Below are 18,203 nucleotides of genomic sequence, written 5' to 3' on the forward strand. Positions count from 1 at the left end.
TTTACCAGCCTCTATATATTGGCAGTTCACCACCAGGCTCAGTTTGGTTATTTAATTTAATAATGAACGACTATACAAAAAATTCTCAAGGATAGCGAAAAAGGGAGCTCAAAAGCCAAGCAGGTACAGTTTGCTTGGTAAAATCCTATGTTTCATCAAATCAAAGATTTTCTGAACACTGAGAAAAAAAGCACAGTTAAACAATTTGTCAAATGATGAATACAGCTCAGCTGCAAATTTGTCAAGAATTAATGCAATGCCCCTTCTTGTAATATCACCTTCCTGATGATTAAAAAAAAACAGAGAATGTTAAAAAATTTTGTCATGCATTGAAATAGGAATTTTTCTAGTATTTGATATGGAGTCAATAACAGGTAAATTGATCAGTAGTTCTCAATGCATTTTGTGCCTTCCCTTTAATAGTGGCCTTAAAGCTTATCAAATCATATGGCAGAATTTTCCTGAAACCGTTCAGTCAAAAAGAACAGAATGTTTGCAAGAGCATGGTAGCAATGAAGTGGGCTTATTTCACCTAAAAGTGCACTAACCTGGCCAGATCGCCCTTCGAGAGCCTCAGAATGTATGTTAAAGCAGGTGAAAGTTTCTGCTAGTGCGCAAGTGGTGTCATGTTGAGTTATTGCCATTCTTGTTGCAAGCCTAAGATATTGATTGAAATTATCAGCTTTTTATGATGGATTATTCAGCAAACCATCAGTGCATTGAGAGACCTTATCTCTTTTGTGAAGAGGGTTAATCTGCGACTCCTTTGTAGAGTTTTTTGTTTAATTAATAATAACAGTAACAATGATGATAATGCTTTGTATGCATTAAAACAATTCTATGTCTAAGAAATGCTTCTAAAATACTTCAGATGCAACTGCAGCACAAGCACTCACATTCGCATGAAGGCACAAAATAACAACATGAGAGGATCTCCTTTGCAGCCTTCCTGTTCCTGACAAACCTCTCACCACCCCCCAACTTCGTTTTCTTCAGTGAATCCTACCATCTCAGAGCTTCCCCTGCATGCCCCATTTGCTATGATCCCTATGCTAATCTGGAACGTTCCCTCTTTTCCTGCCCCATCATCATCATCATCAGCCTGACTACACCCAGTGCAGGGCAGAGGCCTCTCCCATGTCTCTCCAATTGACCCTGTCCTTTGCCAATTGCGGCTACCGTATCCCCACAAACTTCTTTATCTCATCCGCCCACCTAACTTTCTGCCGCCCCCTGCTATCTATTTGCCTTCTCTTGGAATCCACTCCGTTACCCTCAAGGACCAGTGCTTATCTTGCCTTCGCATTACATGTCCTGCCCAAGCCCACTTCTTCCTCTTGGTTGCGACCAGGATGTCATTAACCCACGTTTGTTCCCTCACCCACTCCGCCCGCTTCAGATCTCTTAACGTCACACCTACCATTTTTCTTTCCATAGCTCGCTGCGCTGTCCTTAACTTAAGCTGAACCCCATTGTCTTTCAATTACAGCATTACCCATAGCATCAGACAAGCTGATATGGACCAGATGGCTTTGGTGACCCTGGCACAAGATATCCACAGCGCTTCATGTTGCATCATAATAAATCTGTTTCTCTCTCTCTCTCAGACACACATGCGGCTGCTGCAGCATCCATGCATGCGTGTGTTCCTTAATTTGAATGTGAGTGTTTGCACTGCAGTTACATCTGAAGTGTCAAACAAACTTGCCTGAAAGCTCGTTTTCCTCTTAATATATTTTGTTTACTGGTGATTATGTTGGAGTACCTGTCTATTCTTTAGCTTGGTGGGTGCCATATATCAACTTTCTTCTGTTTGAGTAAATTAAATGGATGATTTGTTGCTTCACCCCACGTCTTTAAATAATGCTGCTCATTCACCTACTTCTTTTTTGTATCGTATATAGGACAGCTGACCACTTGCTTTTGTTCTGCTGTTCAATATGTTGTAATGAGTATGTGTGTGCAGTTAGTCATATTGATTTTATTGGCGCAAAAGCAACTGAGGCTATGATGCGCCAAACACAAGGTTAGAGTTTTTGTTAAAGGTGAAGCTTTTTATACTCAGAGTTTGTTTAAAATGCTGCCTTCCTTGAGAAACCTAAAAATACATGAGAAGTCAAGCAGTGCTCGATCACCTAAAAGTAACATGGGGTGTAATGGGATGCTTTCCCTGTAAAATGTTGTGAAATATTTCTTTCTTAGTTCTTCTAGTTTTATACATGAAATTAAAATGTGGTTCACTGTGAGTTCAGCACCACACATTTCACAGAGAGGTTTGTCTTGCTTGGCTAGCAGAAAGTTGTGCGTGAGGTGGGTGTGTCCAATGCGGAGCCAACATAAAATAACTTCGGTAAAACGTTCTTGATGCCTACATGATTGCCATTCTCCTAAAATGGGCTTCACAGAATGTAATTTGTTGTTTACGTGCTCTTCCCATGCAGCCTGCCACTGATTTCCGAGTTTACTGTAGATAAAATTCAATCAATCCCTGTGCGCTCGCTATGTTCACTTGTTTTATTTGGCCATTCCGGGCTTGTGCAGTGCATACATCTGCTTTTTCATTACCCACAATTCCAACATGGCTAGGAACCCAGCAGAATTTAATGTTATGTTTTTGTTTGGTGATTTTAACTATGTTATGTATGATGTTTCCTATTATGGGTTCAGCAGCATTTCTGGAGTGCAGTGCTTTGAGCATAATCGGGGAATTGGTGTAAATGATGCTTTTTTGATGTTCTCTCTTACTATTTTTTCTACAGCTACGAAGATGGCACAACACTCAGCAGTAAAAACCGATGCACATTCTGGTAGTTGCATTATCTGTTTATTTTTTCTTGGATTACTGCACTTCCAACATGACTTGCTGTTTTTGAGCCATCGGTATAAAATTCAATGTAGGTGTCATACTTTTACTTAAGAAAAACCAGCCAAAAAGACGGGGACAAAGGAAAGACAAGGCACACACAACGATTGGATTCCTGTAATATTCCTGTGATAAGTACTCATTTGGCATTTGCTTTTCTTGCAGTGTAAAGAATTCCTGTAATATGTACTCATTTGGCATTTGCTTTTTGTCTAAATGTGTCATTGTGAAGTCACATAGTGAAGGCAGGCTGTACCATGGTGGCAAATATTCATTCCTTTGTGCAATATTCGGTAGGGCATCTTCTAGTACTGCTAACTCTTTGCATTTATCTTCAAAGTGCAGTAGTAGTGGCCTGATAGAATGTGGTTTGTTGATAAATAACCTTTTAGATGGGCACTTAGTGACAATTGGATGGCAGAGATGTTTCGGAAGAGAACAAATTTTTAAGACGTATGTGCATGTAAGTGCGATTCTTCGGTCCTTAAGAGCAGGCTCATTAGATTCAACGTAAAGGCTGGCTACTGGTGATATTCTGTATGCTCCAGATGATAGGCACAGACCAAGATTATGAATGGGGTCTAATCTTTTTAAGTAGGATGCTGTTGCCGAACCATATACTATGCACCCGTAGTCCAGCTTGGAGCGCACCAGAGAGCGATATATTTGTAAAAGGCTTGCTCTATCGGACCCCCACCGTTTCCGTGAGAGCACTTTTAAGATATTGAGGGCTTGAGAAGCTTTCTTTTTAAGGTTGTTAATGTGTGATAGAAATGTGAATTTCTTGTCAAAGTTTCAGCTAAAAATTTGTGTTCTGGTTTAATTGGTAGCGCAGTGTGATTCAGGTATAGTATGTGTGTGCAGTTTATGACCAAGTAGAATGAGCCCATGCTTGTCTATGGTTTGGTTTTATGCGGTTTATCGTACGTCACAAAGTGACTCAGGCTATGAGGGACGCCGTAGTGGCGGGCTGTGGATAATTTCGACCACCCGATGTTCTTTAACGTGCACCGACATCACACAGTACAAAAGGCCTCTAGCATTACGCCTTCATTGAAATGAGGCAAACAAGACTGGGATCAGGCCCGCATCTTTCAGGTCAGCAGCTGAGCACCACAACTACTAAGCCACCATGGCGGCTTGCCCATGCTTTTCATTCAGTGTTTCAGTATATACACTGCATTCATCACCTTTTGGGTCACCTTGTCAAGCCACTGACAGCAGTAGCTTTTTGTGGCTGCTCCCTCTTTGCACGAAAAGAAAATTCAATTAGAATTTGAAGAAATTATGCATTAAAATATTTTGTTCCATCACCTTACTTATTCACTCTCAAGGCTCAAGGGCATTATTTAGAAAAATGGGTGAACAGAACAAATTATTAACAGAACAAATCAGCTGCAGCTTTCTTGAAGGCGATGTTATTGGCGATCGCAGTGACAAAGGCAAAAGAGTGGTTCCAGTCGCTACTGGTGTGTGGAAAAAATGAACATATGACATGCGAGAACACAGACTTTAAACATGTGGTCATTAATTACGTGATGAAATATAGGGCTCATTGTAGTGCTCGTGAAAAGCTGAACATCAGTGCACCGGAGTAAAGAAATAGAAGTTGTAAAACAGAAAACAAGACTGTCTGTAGTGTTGAAACTGAATGGTAAAAAGAAAGAAAAATTTATAGTAAAGCAAAATAAATATCAACATTGTCGTGACAAATTTGGCGTCAAAAAAAGGGCATTTGAAATGTTAAAAACATCTTGCCATCCTAATATCACTCCCAAATTTTAACAAGAATTGCAGACAGTTTTAGAATGAGTGGTAAAATAACTATTTTGATTCAAATTTAATACCCGCCTTTGCTGCTCTGCCAATGCCAAAATTGTTAAAAATTTTTCTCGAAACATGTAATACTTAGAAGCACAATTTGAAACACTTTTTGTATAACGTGTCCATACCTCTGGATTGTAAAGTTGAGATTTCGGGGCATGGTCAAAGGTGTTTACCACTCATATTAGTAAGACAGCAAGAGCTGAATTACAGCTGTCCAACATTAAAATGATCATTAAACTGCAAGATCAAATAGCCCCAGTTGAAGGACTCATTGTGCTTCTGCAAGTTCCAGTGGTTCTTGCTAAGCTGGTCCCAACAATACATGACCCCAGCTCTTTGAACAGCACTTCAACAAACCTTGTTAGCGGAAGCACGAAGTTGGCAGTGCACAAAGTGCCATGAAATTGCGGCCAACCATGCTCACGTCGAGGACCTCATTTCAACAGCAACTAACATACACAAATATCTACACAGTAGCAAGATTTATTACAACGAAAAAAAGGTTTTCCTTGCTGCTAACCAATACGAAGTCACCGATATTGACTCTCTTTGTGACACTTACGGCCAAGTGAAATGTGCCTTGTGAATTACTTCTGCTTATATGCATTGCTTACAAGGTGAGTTATGATTGAGAAAGTTGGCTTAGAATTGAGGAAAGCATATCAGTTTGAGTAGTTTAAGAACACAAACAAGGAATGAAAACATGGGAAATGAGTTGCAACCAATCAATTTATTTCATGGCTGAAGCTCTGCACACAGGAAGAAATGAATCATTATTAGTATGGCTTCAATGCAAAGCAATACTGCAATTAAATAAGAAATTCAAGACAAGCCAGTTATGAAAGTTGTTCATGTGCCATCATGTCTATGCTATTATAACCGGTACCTTAATCTCTTAAAAGACGTTCATTCTCATAGGTAAATGAATGTGCCTTAAAAGGGGGGTATACTCCATTGCCATGCCATCTAGCATGACCTACTGACAGATTTCCCACAGAACACCACTGCAGTACACCAATTGTCTGGAATGTCTTTTCTGCCACCCATGCTTTCTAACACAAAATGTGTGTGGATTCAGGCAAGACAGCTTGAGAGAAGTGGTACAAAACAATTAAGGATTCCGAACCAGCTGGCCACCTTTTTGACGTTAATTGTGGAATATATTGTGGGCTTAGGGCACAACTGCTGTTAGCTTCAGTGCATAGGGCACACTTTGTCGTGAAGTTTCCATTTTGCCTTAATAGTAGAATGAAACTTTGGTCACTGACCATGTCGAACACGTTGATTGACATTTCAGAACCCTAACAGGTTGCTCATTCAAAATGAAGGACCAGTCATGAAAAAGCAGCATGGTGAAGGTTTCCCTTTGTTCTGATGACTGTCTTCAGCATCATCTATATTATAGAGGATTCCAGGTGCAGCCACACTTACAAATTTATTTCAATGGCAAAGATTTCCACATTCTCCCAAGCAATTTCACGCCCTGATTGTGCATGTTCTGCCACAGCAGCTGTTCGATTCCAGCCGACATCACTGCGATGCTCTTTCAGCCGCCTGGGTATGTTTCTAGCTGTCTCCCCCGATGTAGACCGAATTAAACGTTGCAAGGTAAACGATTCCAGGGAACTTCGAGCGAGGCAGAGCATCTTCAACATTTGCAAAATCCCCGCGCAATTCACTAGTTAGCACGTGGGCAATATTCACCTGGTGCGTTTTGAAAACTCCTGCCCTTCGTCTAGAATGTACACGGTCGTCCACTCTTAGTACGAACACGCTAGTGCATGGCCTCACTCTGGAGAGCCACTGCGCAGGACACGGCCGCGCATCGAAGCGAAGTGGTAGATGACGTGAAGCACCACGTCCAGGTCCAACTTCTCCTGCGCCACTTGGCTGCGATGAGCGGCCGTGCCGGACGCAGTGGCCCTCCAGAGTGGGGCCACGCACTCGCGTGTTAAGGGTGGACGACCTTGTACATACGGAACCACTGCTCGCTTCAAATGACGAATGCCTCGGGGACTGCAAAACCACCGTGCCTGGATCGTATTTATGACCCTGGCCCCATGTTGCAATGAATTCACATTATAAACTTGCATATCCTCTGCACAAATCAGGTTGAATGCTCGAAACGAATGGGCGCACATATTCATGTCGATTAATTATAACAAGATTTTCCGGAGAAAGCTGGAGCGTCTTAGAAGGCACTGCACAAGCGCGAGCACCCAAACAACGCAAGCACACAAGAGTCCTTTCACAACGAATGAAGCGATCAAAACGCGTCACGCAAAAGCCAAGGTCACATATACACGGTGAGAATGATGCAGAATGCCTGCATGACCACTGGAAACTTTACTACACCGCCTAAAATCGAAGCGCGACACCGAAATCACACGCCCAGGCGTTGACAGAGGCCCATCAAACAAGCCAACGATGCAAAAACGGCGGCCCAAATGCGTCCGACAACAATAAATGAAGCCAAGGCAATCCATGGGTGAAAATAACGCTTTGGTAGGGTGGCTAGACTGGGAAGGTGTGAAAACCGGCCGGAGAAGCTTGGCCCCGCCGCGCACCGATGCCGTGTGGCGGCGCTGACGGCAGAGGCGCGGTAAGGTGAGCAGCCGAAATGTGCGCATCGCGTAGGTAGCCACCCTAGCGTAGGCTAAATTTCTAGCACCGAGGCGAAAATGGGCTTGTTTCGCTTACCGCGCGTTTTTTGTGAGTGTCAAAGAATGAATCTTTACCATAAAATAATGTTTCGTCAACTCGCATCATTATTCCCGTGGAATATGCTGCTTCACAAGCCCAGTCTGCATTGCATAGCTGTACTGAAGCGCGTTTTGTGCGTGCACATTTCGAGACGCTGCCCAGGATGCGAGGTACGCCGTAGTGGAAGGTTTCAGAATAACTTCAACCACTTGGGTTTCTTTAACGTGCACTGACTCTGCGTTGCGCTGCCATCGAAACGCAGCCACTACGGCGAGAAGAGCAGGTTGTAATGCGTGCCGTAGGACCTCGAAACTGCAGTCGCGTTGGCTGAAGGCGCCCCAACGTGCAAACCAGTTGTCCCCGATTGTGAACCTGTAGCATGTATGCCAGCTTGACGCTCACGTAAGCAATCTCCGACGATTGTAGACAATGAAGCAACACATATCTGGTCATGAAAACATTTATTTACAAATGAGGGGGGAAACTGTATGTATTTCGGCAGGGTAGGAAATACAGTAGGTACTGCGTCTTCTGAGAGGGCAGGAATGGAGCGCGGTATCAAGACCTCAGCTCCATTAATAATGTGCTTGAAGTCACGAACGATAAACCTAGAGGCAACAGAAAGAACAGACCATGGTGATCAGTTTGAGCTAGCGTGAAAGAGCAGGATGGGCATGCTGCGAGAATGTCGTGCAATGCGTTATGTACCGTCACACAGCACGCCGATAACACGTGTCACACTTCTGTTTATTCTAGACGCTTTCTACATTCCAATAAGTCTCACCCACAAGCCCAGCTAAAAATGTTGGCTACGTACCGTGAGTCGAAGTGTCTTTCGCAAACTGCAGAATTCTCCTCCAACGCCTTGTCGGCCCGTGGGATCGCTCGAGACCACTTGGCCAACATTTCTTGGCAGGCAGGGGCACGGAACAAAGAGACTTTCTCTGACGTTTTCCTGTATCCCGTGTCACACCCAGGCACAAAGCACCAACGCTCGATCTTTCTTGCTGGTGGAGGCATCTCGCATGAGAAAACGCTGCACTGACAACTGCTACGATGTGCGCAACACCGACGCAGCTGAGAGGTTGAGCCAGGCCGACCAGGCGAAGCTTACCGCGCCTAGTCTAGCCACCCTACCGCGCCGCTAATAGCAGCGCCTCATTTCCCCTGGCGGCATCGGTGCGCAGAGGGGTCACGCGCGCCCGAGGAAAAGCGCCGCGGTCTTCACACCTCCCCAGTCTAGCCACCCTAGCTTTGGGCTGGCTTTTCGTTATTTCCACCGGGTCGCAATAACGCTTTGGCTTGGATTTGCGTTATTCTCACCCGGTCGCAATAACGCCGGCCCATAACTATCGAAATACTGGCCAATCCACATCCAAAGTCTATAATCCAATCCAGAAAAATCCACAATCCAATCCATAATACAACAGAATCCGGAACAAGCCACTGATGATTCTAGTTCACTGTACCGAAACTGACTGCCGACTTTCGGTAGGAGTGGTGACGTCACACCCGCCCGCCATGACTGCATGAATGTTTTTGCATTGATGCACGTACGGTGTCGTGAGTGCATCGTTAAAGTTTTATTATATACGTACAATTCACAGGCGAATAGCGCATTTCTCTTGCGCATCATTACAAAGAGGAAAAACAGGCAACACTAGATACTCCTTTAGGAAACCCTTCGTACTACAAAACACTGAGAGAAAATAGCGCAGAGGCTACGCGCTGGCAGATCTTGTCTTGTACCGCGCAGTGAATGCACGCACACCACGACAGAGAGACACGGTCGCGCGGAACGCTGTAGTTCTCGAAGAAGAGCCTCACATCGTAGCTGTCCGTCACCAGGCGGCGCAGCGCGGGCAAGGCCCTCATCACGTAGTGCAAGTCTTCAGGCTCCAGTCCCAACTTGCGCACCGTCAGATCCGTGCTCAGAGTCAGTTCTTGGAGACGCGGAAACGAGATGCGGCCACCGTGAAGCTTGCAGAAATTCAGGAAATATGAGGCACACCCTTCACTGAGCAGGTGCAACTGGCGCAGCCTACCGCTGGTGGCCACCAACAGTGACTGGGAACACGCCACTGACAGTCGCATGCTAAACTTGACGGCTTCGAGGCGGGGGAAAGCATCGAGTCCCAAGGCGACTTCGTCCATGGGTCCTTCGCAATCCACTAAGCTTAGGCTCTTGAGCTGTGGACAAAGCCTTGCTATGGCAGGGAGCCGCAGGCCAGCGAAGAACTTCAAGGATAGTTTCTCCAGCAGAGGCCATGTCTCCAAGACCTGCTGAAGGGTCGAACTGACATCAGTGAGGAAGAGTGGAGGTCCCAGCTTCAGCGACAGACTGCGAAGGTTTCGGAAAGATGAGACGGCAACCAGTGCTTCCTGGGATGTGATGACCACCTGCAAAGAGGGGGTGCACCATTAAAACCGGGGCTAAAGGCTGTACACCACCATGCGTGAAGATCGGATGCACGTACCACCAAGTGTTCCACGTGCCTGTAGGTCCTTGCTGCATGACGGACGTCTTCCACGGTCGCCATGACTGCATGCCCACAGCGGTAAGAGACCTCCGAAATGTACAGAGGGAGATGGGTGAAACCTCTCATTTCCGACCGCACGGCAGGCGCGCCTGTGCATCCCTGATTCACGGAAGCCTCCAGGATGTGGATGGAGTCAATGCGGCACAACTGGGCAGATGTAGGTTAGGGATCAGGAGTGGGGATTGTTATGCAAATCAGAAAAGAAGACAATTCTGAGGGCACCTAAGTCTGCTTCCGTGGAGGAATGCCAAAGCATGTCTTTTCAGGAAGGGAAAGGGCGCAGAAGCGCTCAAATCTCGACATCTCCATCTCGGTGGACACCTCAAATGAACCTTAAAGCATGCAACTGAATGTGCAGATGTCGTCAGTCTAAACACCTGTCACAAGTTAGAAATTGAAAAGAAATTGAAGCACCCAGCCACCACGGTGGCTCAGTGAGTGGTTATCATGCTCGGCTGCTGACCCGAAAGACACAGGTTGGATCCTGGCCGTGGTGGACGAATTTCGATGGAGTCGAAATTCTAGAGGCCCGTGCACTGTGCAATGTCAGTGCACATAAAAGAACCCCACATGGTCGAAATTTCCAGAGCCTTTCACTATGGCATCTCTCACAGCCTGAGTCGCTTTGGGACGTTAAACTCCATAACCCCCACCAAATCGAACATTGGATTTTGAGAAAGGAAAATGCGCAGTGTTTGTCTCACATCTCGGTGGACACCTGAACCGCTCCGTAAGTGAAGCGACAAAGGAGGGACTGAGAGAAGAAGGGAAGAAAGGGGTGCCGTAGTGGAGAGCTCTGGAATACCTTCGACCACCTGGGGTTCTTTAACGTGCGCTGACATCATACAGCACACGGGCGCCTTTCGCATTTCGCCTCCATCGAAACGCTGCCGCCGCGGTCGGGTAAGAACCCTCTCCAGATCAGGAGTCGAGCGCGCTAGCCACTGAGCCACCGTGGCTGGTGCAAGTTAGCCCCCAACTACACATCTCAACATCTCGGTGGACACCTCAACCACACCATAATAGAAAATGTAGTCTCAGAAAGCATGCAACTGAAGTCACTGGACCGAACCCCAGTCGCAAGCTACCCTCCAATTTGACTAAAACATGTAAGCTATATGCAAATAGATATGCTGTGACACCACGCAGAATGCTGTAAGACAAACGGTTGCTCAAAATTTTGGTGAACACATTGAGGAAACTGCCACCACACTAGGGACAGCTAGTGATGACATTGCTGGAATTTTATCTGCTCCTGCGATGCTTTTTTTTTCTAACCAGCGTCGTCGCAAAGGCGGACGCGGGTTTTGCGGCGCGTGATTAGGAAGGCGATGGAGGCGAAAACTGTCCGGCATCGGTGTCTGTGTGGAGCCCTCACCTGTCAACCATGGCAAGAAGCAGGTGGTGCTTAGCAAGATTTCTCTCTCTCTCTTCTTGTCACGGTTGGCAGGTGACAAAATGAAACAAAATGAACAAAAGAAGCGATTACATTATATCTGGAATAAGAAACGAATAAAAATTGGAATAGAGCAAAATTAGAATAGATTAGTGAGCGAAAAACAAAGGAATCAGACTTGAACTAGAATGAGAATTAGAACAGATTGGCGAGTGAAAGAAAAACTCATCGCAATTGTTCCTCATCATCTCGACTGATCGCCGCTAAATTGTTTTACATTCACATAACCGTTTCTTTTTTATGCCCGTGAGATAATAACGGACAGACCGCTAGAAGGTGCCCGCTATTAAGAAAACCATCACAGAGGCGTTGTACATAGTATTACGAACTGCAACCTGTACATTACCCTATACGTTAACCAGAATGACACAATCGCAGAAATTCAGGCAACTCGGATTTGCTGCAGTGAAAATTTCACAGAGATAATCTAGAGTGGCAAGGGTAGTCTTGAAGTTGCTTTAGTGGAAAGTTCGCAGAGACAAGTGCAAATTGCGAGGCGGAGGAAAGTCCCGTACTGTTAGCTCTTTCCGGGCAACCATCTTCTGTCCAGCATCTGTGGACGTGAGTGCAGAGGTACATATCTAAAGGCGAGCTAGTTCGACTTAAGAATTAAAGCTCCACAGAAAAAGGATAGTTTCCGTAGACCATACGCTGACAAACAAACAAAGATCTGCCCGCTTTATCGCCATTTTATTAATGTGAGCGCATTACATGGCTGTCACGTCATCAAAACATGTCCGCAATTTTGTCCTCACGATTGCGTCGTTCTCTGAAGATAAATGTGTAATTGTGACATATAGTGTGTGATAAAATGTTGCTGTGGGAAAAAATTGGTTGATGAGATGTATTTAGTTAATTAATTAAATGCAAAAAATACACTTATACGTCAAAATAGTCACGGACCCCGATATAGTACACGGACGTCAGAACAGCCACGGACGTCGATATGGTATGTCGACGTTTTGCTTTTGTATTGCTCCAATGCGGGTCGCCGCAGTGATCTCAAAGTTTTTGCGGATGGCATATCTGTCTACGCCAGTCGCTGCGTGCGTCTCATGTACCCGACACAAATACCGTCCTCCGTAGATACAGTGGATTACATGTTCTTTGCTCGAGGTCTGGCTCGATACATGGGAGGACCAAGTGCATTTCGATAGAGGCTGCATAAGGAGACACTACTTAAGGTTGGGTCTGTTGAATGTTTCACAATCTCACTGCGGCGGATTTGTTGGCAGAGGCCCCCCCCCCCCCCCCATCCAAATCCACGCGAAGCTGCTACTCAAGACGTGAAAACACAGCAATTTTTCACATACCGTTGTGAAGTGCGAGTCGTAGAGACACTGCAGTGTTTTCAGAACATTTTCCCACTATCGGCAGCACTTGTTTGTCTGTTTTATTGGGGGTTTAAAGTCTCAAAGCAACTCACGCTATGAGGGACGCCATAGTGAAGGGCACTGGAAATATAGACCACCTGGGGTTCTTTAACGTGTACTGACATCGCACAGTACACGGGCCTCTGAGCGACGAAATTGTGCAGAAACTTGAGATTTTACAACGCAAGTCATGCAATAATGAATATCCACATGTTTTACCCATTTGTTCTAGATGCAGCAAGACATGCTATGCCTAATATCCACATTTCAAGCCATGTGTTTTAATTGCAACTAGACTCGGCATGCTCCTCCGCCCTTTAGCTATCCATTATCAATGTTACTTTGCCGAGTACCACCACAGTTAACGAATTTCGACCGGAGTCAAGATCATGCACACAGCAGCGACAATGGGACATACCAGGGGACAAGTCAGCAGGATTGCTCGAACTGTTTCCAGAGAGAGAATAAGACACTCGTCGTCCGCACCCTCGATGCCTCCCACCAGTTGTCTCAACTGCGAGGACTCGACCAGCGGTGCCCGATGGTCCCTGCAAGGCTCGTCAAACTCCACGGCGTGCGTGACAAAGTCGTGAGGTAGGGCGAGAACCTTGGCGTTCGGGAACATTCTAACTAGCTTCCAGACCTTGTCCCTGTTATGGACAATGCACACCTCCTCAGCATCTCTGAGGATGTCTCTCGCGACGGTCTCGAATAAGTCTGAGCTATTGAAGGCGATGCATCCGGCGAAGAGAGCCCCCGAGATCCTCGTGCCGCGCAGAATTCTCCTTGCAGCAACCAGGGACTGACGGTCGGTCACCAGCAGGGAGCCGCTGTCGTCCCCCAAGGAACATCCTCGAGGAAGCGGAGCGTCCCGTGACCACGGCGTCTCCAGCTTCAGGACGACGTGGTCCTCCACGTCCAGGAGGGCGTGTGGGTCTCCGAAACGTTCAATTCGTTCCATGGCTGCGAAGACGCAGAAATCTGGTGTCAAGATGTATATACATACGTAAGCAGACAGCTTGATAGACATGCATAGAGGAGAACATGTAAAAGTGTGAATATGAACCCTTCACGGCGTGAGCGGCTATACGGAGCCCACCCTGGGCAGTCACGTGGATGAAGCCCGTCCGAGGTCACTGATCCAAGCGGCCAGGAGATAAATATGAGATAACGAACGGAGGGGAGCGGATAATGAGAGAAAGAAGGGAAGAAGTAGGCAGAGAAAATAGATAGAAGCTGCTTGGAGCAGATGATTGAAAGAGGTCAAAAAAAAGAAACGCTGGTGAGAAGAGAAAGGAAAAACGAGAAAAGAAGGCCGGTCAGGGGACACAAAAACAAGGGGAAAAAAATTAACGCAAGCTATTGTAATTTTTTTTTGGTTCTGTTCTTATTTCCTAATTTTAGAAGGTTTCGTGAGCACAGCTTAGAACAAATTGTCTTGACGTATAGGTACAGTAATGATTAATCGTCTCTTTTAGAGCATTACATCTCGCTCGTTCCTCAGTTTTGTGCCTGTCGGCCCAGTCCACAGTACATAGATTTTGAGGGCACCAAGATGCTACGGCGCGAGGCGCTTCGTGGCGTGTTTTACTTTTGACGGGATCGCTTGCAATGAGGCCCAACCCCCCACCCCCCTCCGGTGAACTTGGCAGCGGGTCAGGACACTGCCGGCTGCGCTAGTGTACAGTGCAGCATGATTTGAAGTTTGTCGGGTTCGTTTCGACCAAAATAAACGAATACATTTTTCTTGGCGTGACGGGCGCTTAATCTGCAATAAAAAGAGCAATACGCTGAGGCAGCTTATGGGTATCGGGCGTTAGCAATATCGAATGAATATTGAGTCATTAGCCATAATCGCTATATCCGGTACACAATTTTCGTTATGTCCGAATATGCATTTTTTTTATGCCAACGTATACAGCGCAAGAAGGCAAATTGTTTGACAATGCTTCGGATGTCCTACGTCAATTATGGACATTTGAAGTTTCAAGAAGTCAAGGCTTAGAGAACCAAAAGTCGTCGGTGCGAATCCCTATGATACGCTTGGATTCGACTAGTAATCTTATGCTCCATAACGCGCTGAATCGTTTGATAGCACTTCGGATGTCCTACGTCAATTATGGACATTTGAAGTTTCAAGAAGTCAAGGCTTAGAGAACCTAAGGTCGTCGGTGCGAATCCCTAAGATAGGCTACGCTTTGATTCGACTAGTAATCTTATGCTCCGTAACGCGCTGAATCGTTTGATAGCACTCCGGACATTCTACGCCAATTAGGCAGTCCAATCTAACGTAATCTAAAGTACGACAGCACAACCTCACATTTTCGTTATCGTCTAGTGCCTTAAATCAGAGTGAATGCGTTAGCATCAGACCACTACGATTCCGGGTACTCGACGATAAACGAACTGCGCGCTGCTGTCTCAATCAAAATCAGTTTCCAAAATTCACGCCGCAAGGCGGAAGCACAGCGCTTTCCCAGTGCACGGTAGCCAACCGGAACACCTTTGTGGTTAACATCCCTGCCTCCCTTCTTCTCCTTTATCTATCTCTCTCTAAATGTAGGCGGATGTCCGTGCCAGTTTGATTTCTCCGTTGCCAGACTCTGCTTTCATAATACAGAAAGAAAAACAATATTAAAACCAGCAAGCGAGGACTGCATAAGCATTATAGTCGGATACAATTCAAGTCCCAGGCAGTGAGGCTACAACCACATTCGAGACCACCGAGCAGAATTCCTCCAAAACAAAAATCAGAACACATCTTCTCCTTGCCTATAAACAAGAAGCTAATCATTAGAAGAAATAAAAAGCAGAATAATTTTGATACATCTGGCTTGTTTGATTCACTGTTACACACTACTGTTCTTTTTTTTTTCAATGCATGTATCCTATATAGTTACGCAATAAGCACTATACTACAACGCTGCGCCGCACAGCGCTACTGTTTTCCTGTGCTGTTTTGACGTATACTAATGAGAGAGCATTACTTGGCTCATTGTGCGAAAACCTGCCGTTATCAGAAACCGGTGGCAGGCAGGCGTTCCGGCAGAAAAGCGGCCACCGAGAAATGAAACAATTACTGCGCCATTTGATTTACTTAAATGCCACAAATTTAGGCAGCCGGCGTTCAATGGGTTCATTGGTCTTGGCATTGACAACGTTGTGGCAGAAACACGGAGTGCTCTCGCATGTACGCATTGCTCAAAGCGCTTGCACTAATATTCATGCACTACGCCTTTAGGAACACACTTCTAGTTCACTGTAGCTTCGACAACATCGACTAACACGAGTCCGCGATCAACATGAGTCCGCGACTAACACGAGTTCGCGAGGTGTAGCCGCGCAATCCATCCTCTGATTAACATGGCGGTTTAAAGAGGTCATACCATAAAACTCCTCTGCGGTGAATATAACCATTTGAGGAGCACAGCGCACGTGAGAAAAGACGTCAAACTGAATGAACAGCGCAGCTCGCTCTTCTCGGTTCTTTGTAGGGAGCGCCGTTATTCGCGCTTTACATGTCCCATGGTGTTACCAGCGCCTGCTGGTAGTAAAATGTGCGGTGACCACAGTACAACCGTGAAAGAAAGAATGGAAAACTCACCGCTTCCGCAGGGTACCCGCGCCGAAATCTCTCTGCGGAACAAATACGACCACGCTTGAAATGGCGGTTAGGAAAACGCGGCCGGTACAAGTTTCCGTGCTCTTTAGCACCGCCCGGGTATGTGGCGCCATCTGTCTAACGGCGTCGTAATCCCACTGCTCATGCCACACCTGACGTCTCCCGGCTCGGACGCGGAGCGGCGCGCGCCGGAGACCCCTTTCTCTTGTCCTACAGCTTGGCGCTAGGGTGTTTTCGTCTTGAAAGTTTCAAGGAGGAAAATGGAAAGTTTCGCCTGACTTATCACCGGAAAGTGGTGTCGAGCACCGCTTCATTTTCCCTTTTGATATTGTTAGCGAACATGAACTAGGCTATACAAACTCGGGGTTGGAGCATAGCTGACCCATCCTGTCTGCAGGTTAGAGAGCACGTCTGGTGTCATTGACATGCTGAATCGTGAAAAAGTAAACATCGCTGTTGACGTTGGTCTGTTGTCCAAGCAGACTGGGACACTTCGAATAGCAGTCCGCTTCAAGCGTTGCAGCTCCGTTGATTTAGAAAAATAATCGGAGCCCAAGGGCTGCATGGAGCCCCAAGTGCGAGATATTCAGGGATATTCACGTGGTATTTTTTAAACACCGTGGGCTTTCGTTTTTCCCGAATAAAAACGGCAACGCTAAGTCGATCTCGTTGGAGTTGGACAATATTTGTGGAGCTCCACAACTTTCCTGTTGACGCCTGAATGTTTCAAGCTATATTTAAAAAGATAATTTATATATCTCGACTAATTAATCAAATAGGAGGAGCGAAAAAAATGGTACTGTAACTTTAGATATACCCTAACAACATCCACGCGATTTCATTCTGAAGAACGCTTAGTTCTTTTATAAATCTTGGTACAAGTTAGCTGGAACGCCCTGTGTAACCGAGAGCTTCGCACCACAGCTTTCGGTACGGTTCACTCGGTTTGGCCAAGTCGAATCACCGCCTAATTTTTTTTTTATGATATACAGGACATGCGAGTTAACGACAAGCCCAGTGAGGAAGAAACACAGCCAACCAGCTCATTCACAAGCGGCTGCTTACGCGTGCAGATGTGCCGTGCGACACGCAGGGATACGTATACCCTCACTACATCTGTATCGTATACTGCGCTGCAAACACCATAATGCACTGAGCAAGGCCGACTGGTGTTTATTTTGGGAAGTATGCCGTGACTTCAGCGTCTCAAAGCTGAGCGTGTTTCTGCCCATGTGGAATCCAACACGAGCGAGAAATCGAATACGCACCTCCTCAAGTGGCGACAGCCCATAGGCTGTCGGAACACTGCTGCAATACACGAGCGCTTTTCTAATTCTAAACACATGACTGAGCACTTTTCGAAATTTATTACTGCCCAATTAACAGATTTATTTATTTATTCAGCACACCAATGGTCATCCTTAGAGGGTACAAGAGGGGCGGGGGGGGGGGGGGGGGACTGTGAAAGAACATCTGTTTGGAACATCATTAACAAGCAAATGAACAATAAACAGGCAAGGTAAAAGACTAATGTGACTAAAAAACCAGGAGACTAAAAGACATAAGACAGTCGAAACTCCTTCCCAAGCACCAAATCCAGCTTTGTGCGTTTGGTCATGGCGTGTTTTGCGTCAGCGTTACGTATGCATGCTCCTTACACTCTGCCTTAAATTTTAGCCGCCCATATTTTTGCTAACGTCGCCATTAGAGACATTTAGCATAACGCGTATCGCGCACCGAAAGTGCGCAAGCATCAAGCATGCACACTGATAGAGAGATAAGGCAGTTGGGTCATATTTTATTGCAACAACTCTGTAGA

General features: G+C 45.9%; 1 protein-coding gene across 2 annotated transcripts; it reads right to left on the minus strand.

The window, feature by feature from the left end:
- Positions 1-7,837: 7,837 nt before the first annotated feature.
- Positions 7,838-16,445, minus strand: LOC149354222 (uncharacterized). 2 transcript variants are annotated; one of them, XR_016291242.1, is made up of 5 exons: positions 16,367-16,445; positions 13,181-13,725; positions 9,871-10,080; positions 8,211-9,793; positions 7,838-8,001 (listed from the first exon to the last, which is right to left on the minus strand). XR_016291242.1 is itself a non-coding variant. In XM_089583184.1 (4 exons), exons 2-4 carry the CDS (start codon positions 13,721-13,723, stop codon positions 9,083-9,085), a joined length of 1,464 nt encoding a protein of 487 aa, XP_089439310.1. In that variant the 5' UTR covers positions 13,724-13,725; positions 16,367-16,445; the 3' UTR covers positions 7,838-9,082. The 2 variants fall into 2 exon arrangements, 1 of the variants encoding a protein (XP_089439310.1); XM_089583184.1 differs by having other exon boundaries at positions 7,838-9,793.
- Between the last annotated feature and the right edge of the window lie 1,758 nt (positions 16,446-18,203).

Source organism: Amblyomma mixtum, chromosome 3, assembly GCF_055824585.1.
Source record: "Amblyomma mixtum isolate Tamu chromosome 3, ASM5582458v1, whole genome shotgun sequence".
Taxonomy (NCBI): Eukaryota; Metazoa; Arthropoda; class Arachnida; order Ixodida; family Ixodidae; genus Amblyomma; species Amblyomma mixtum.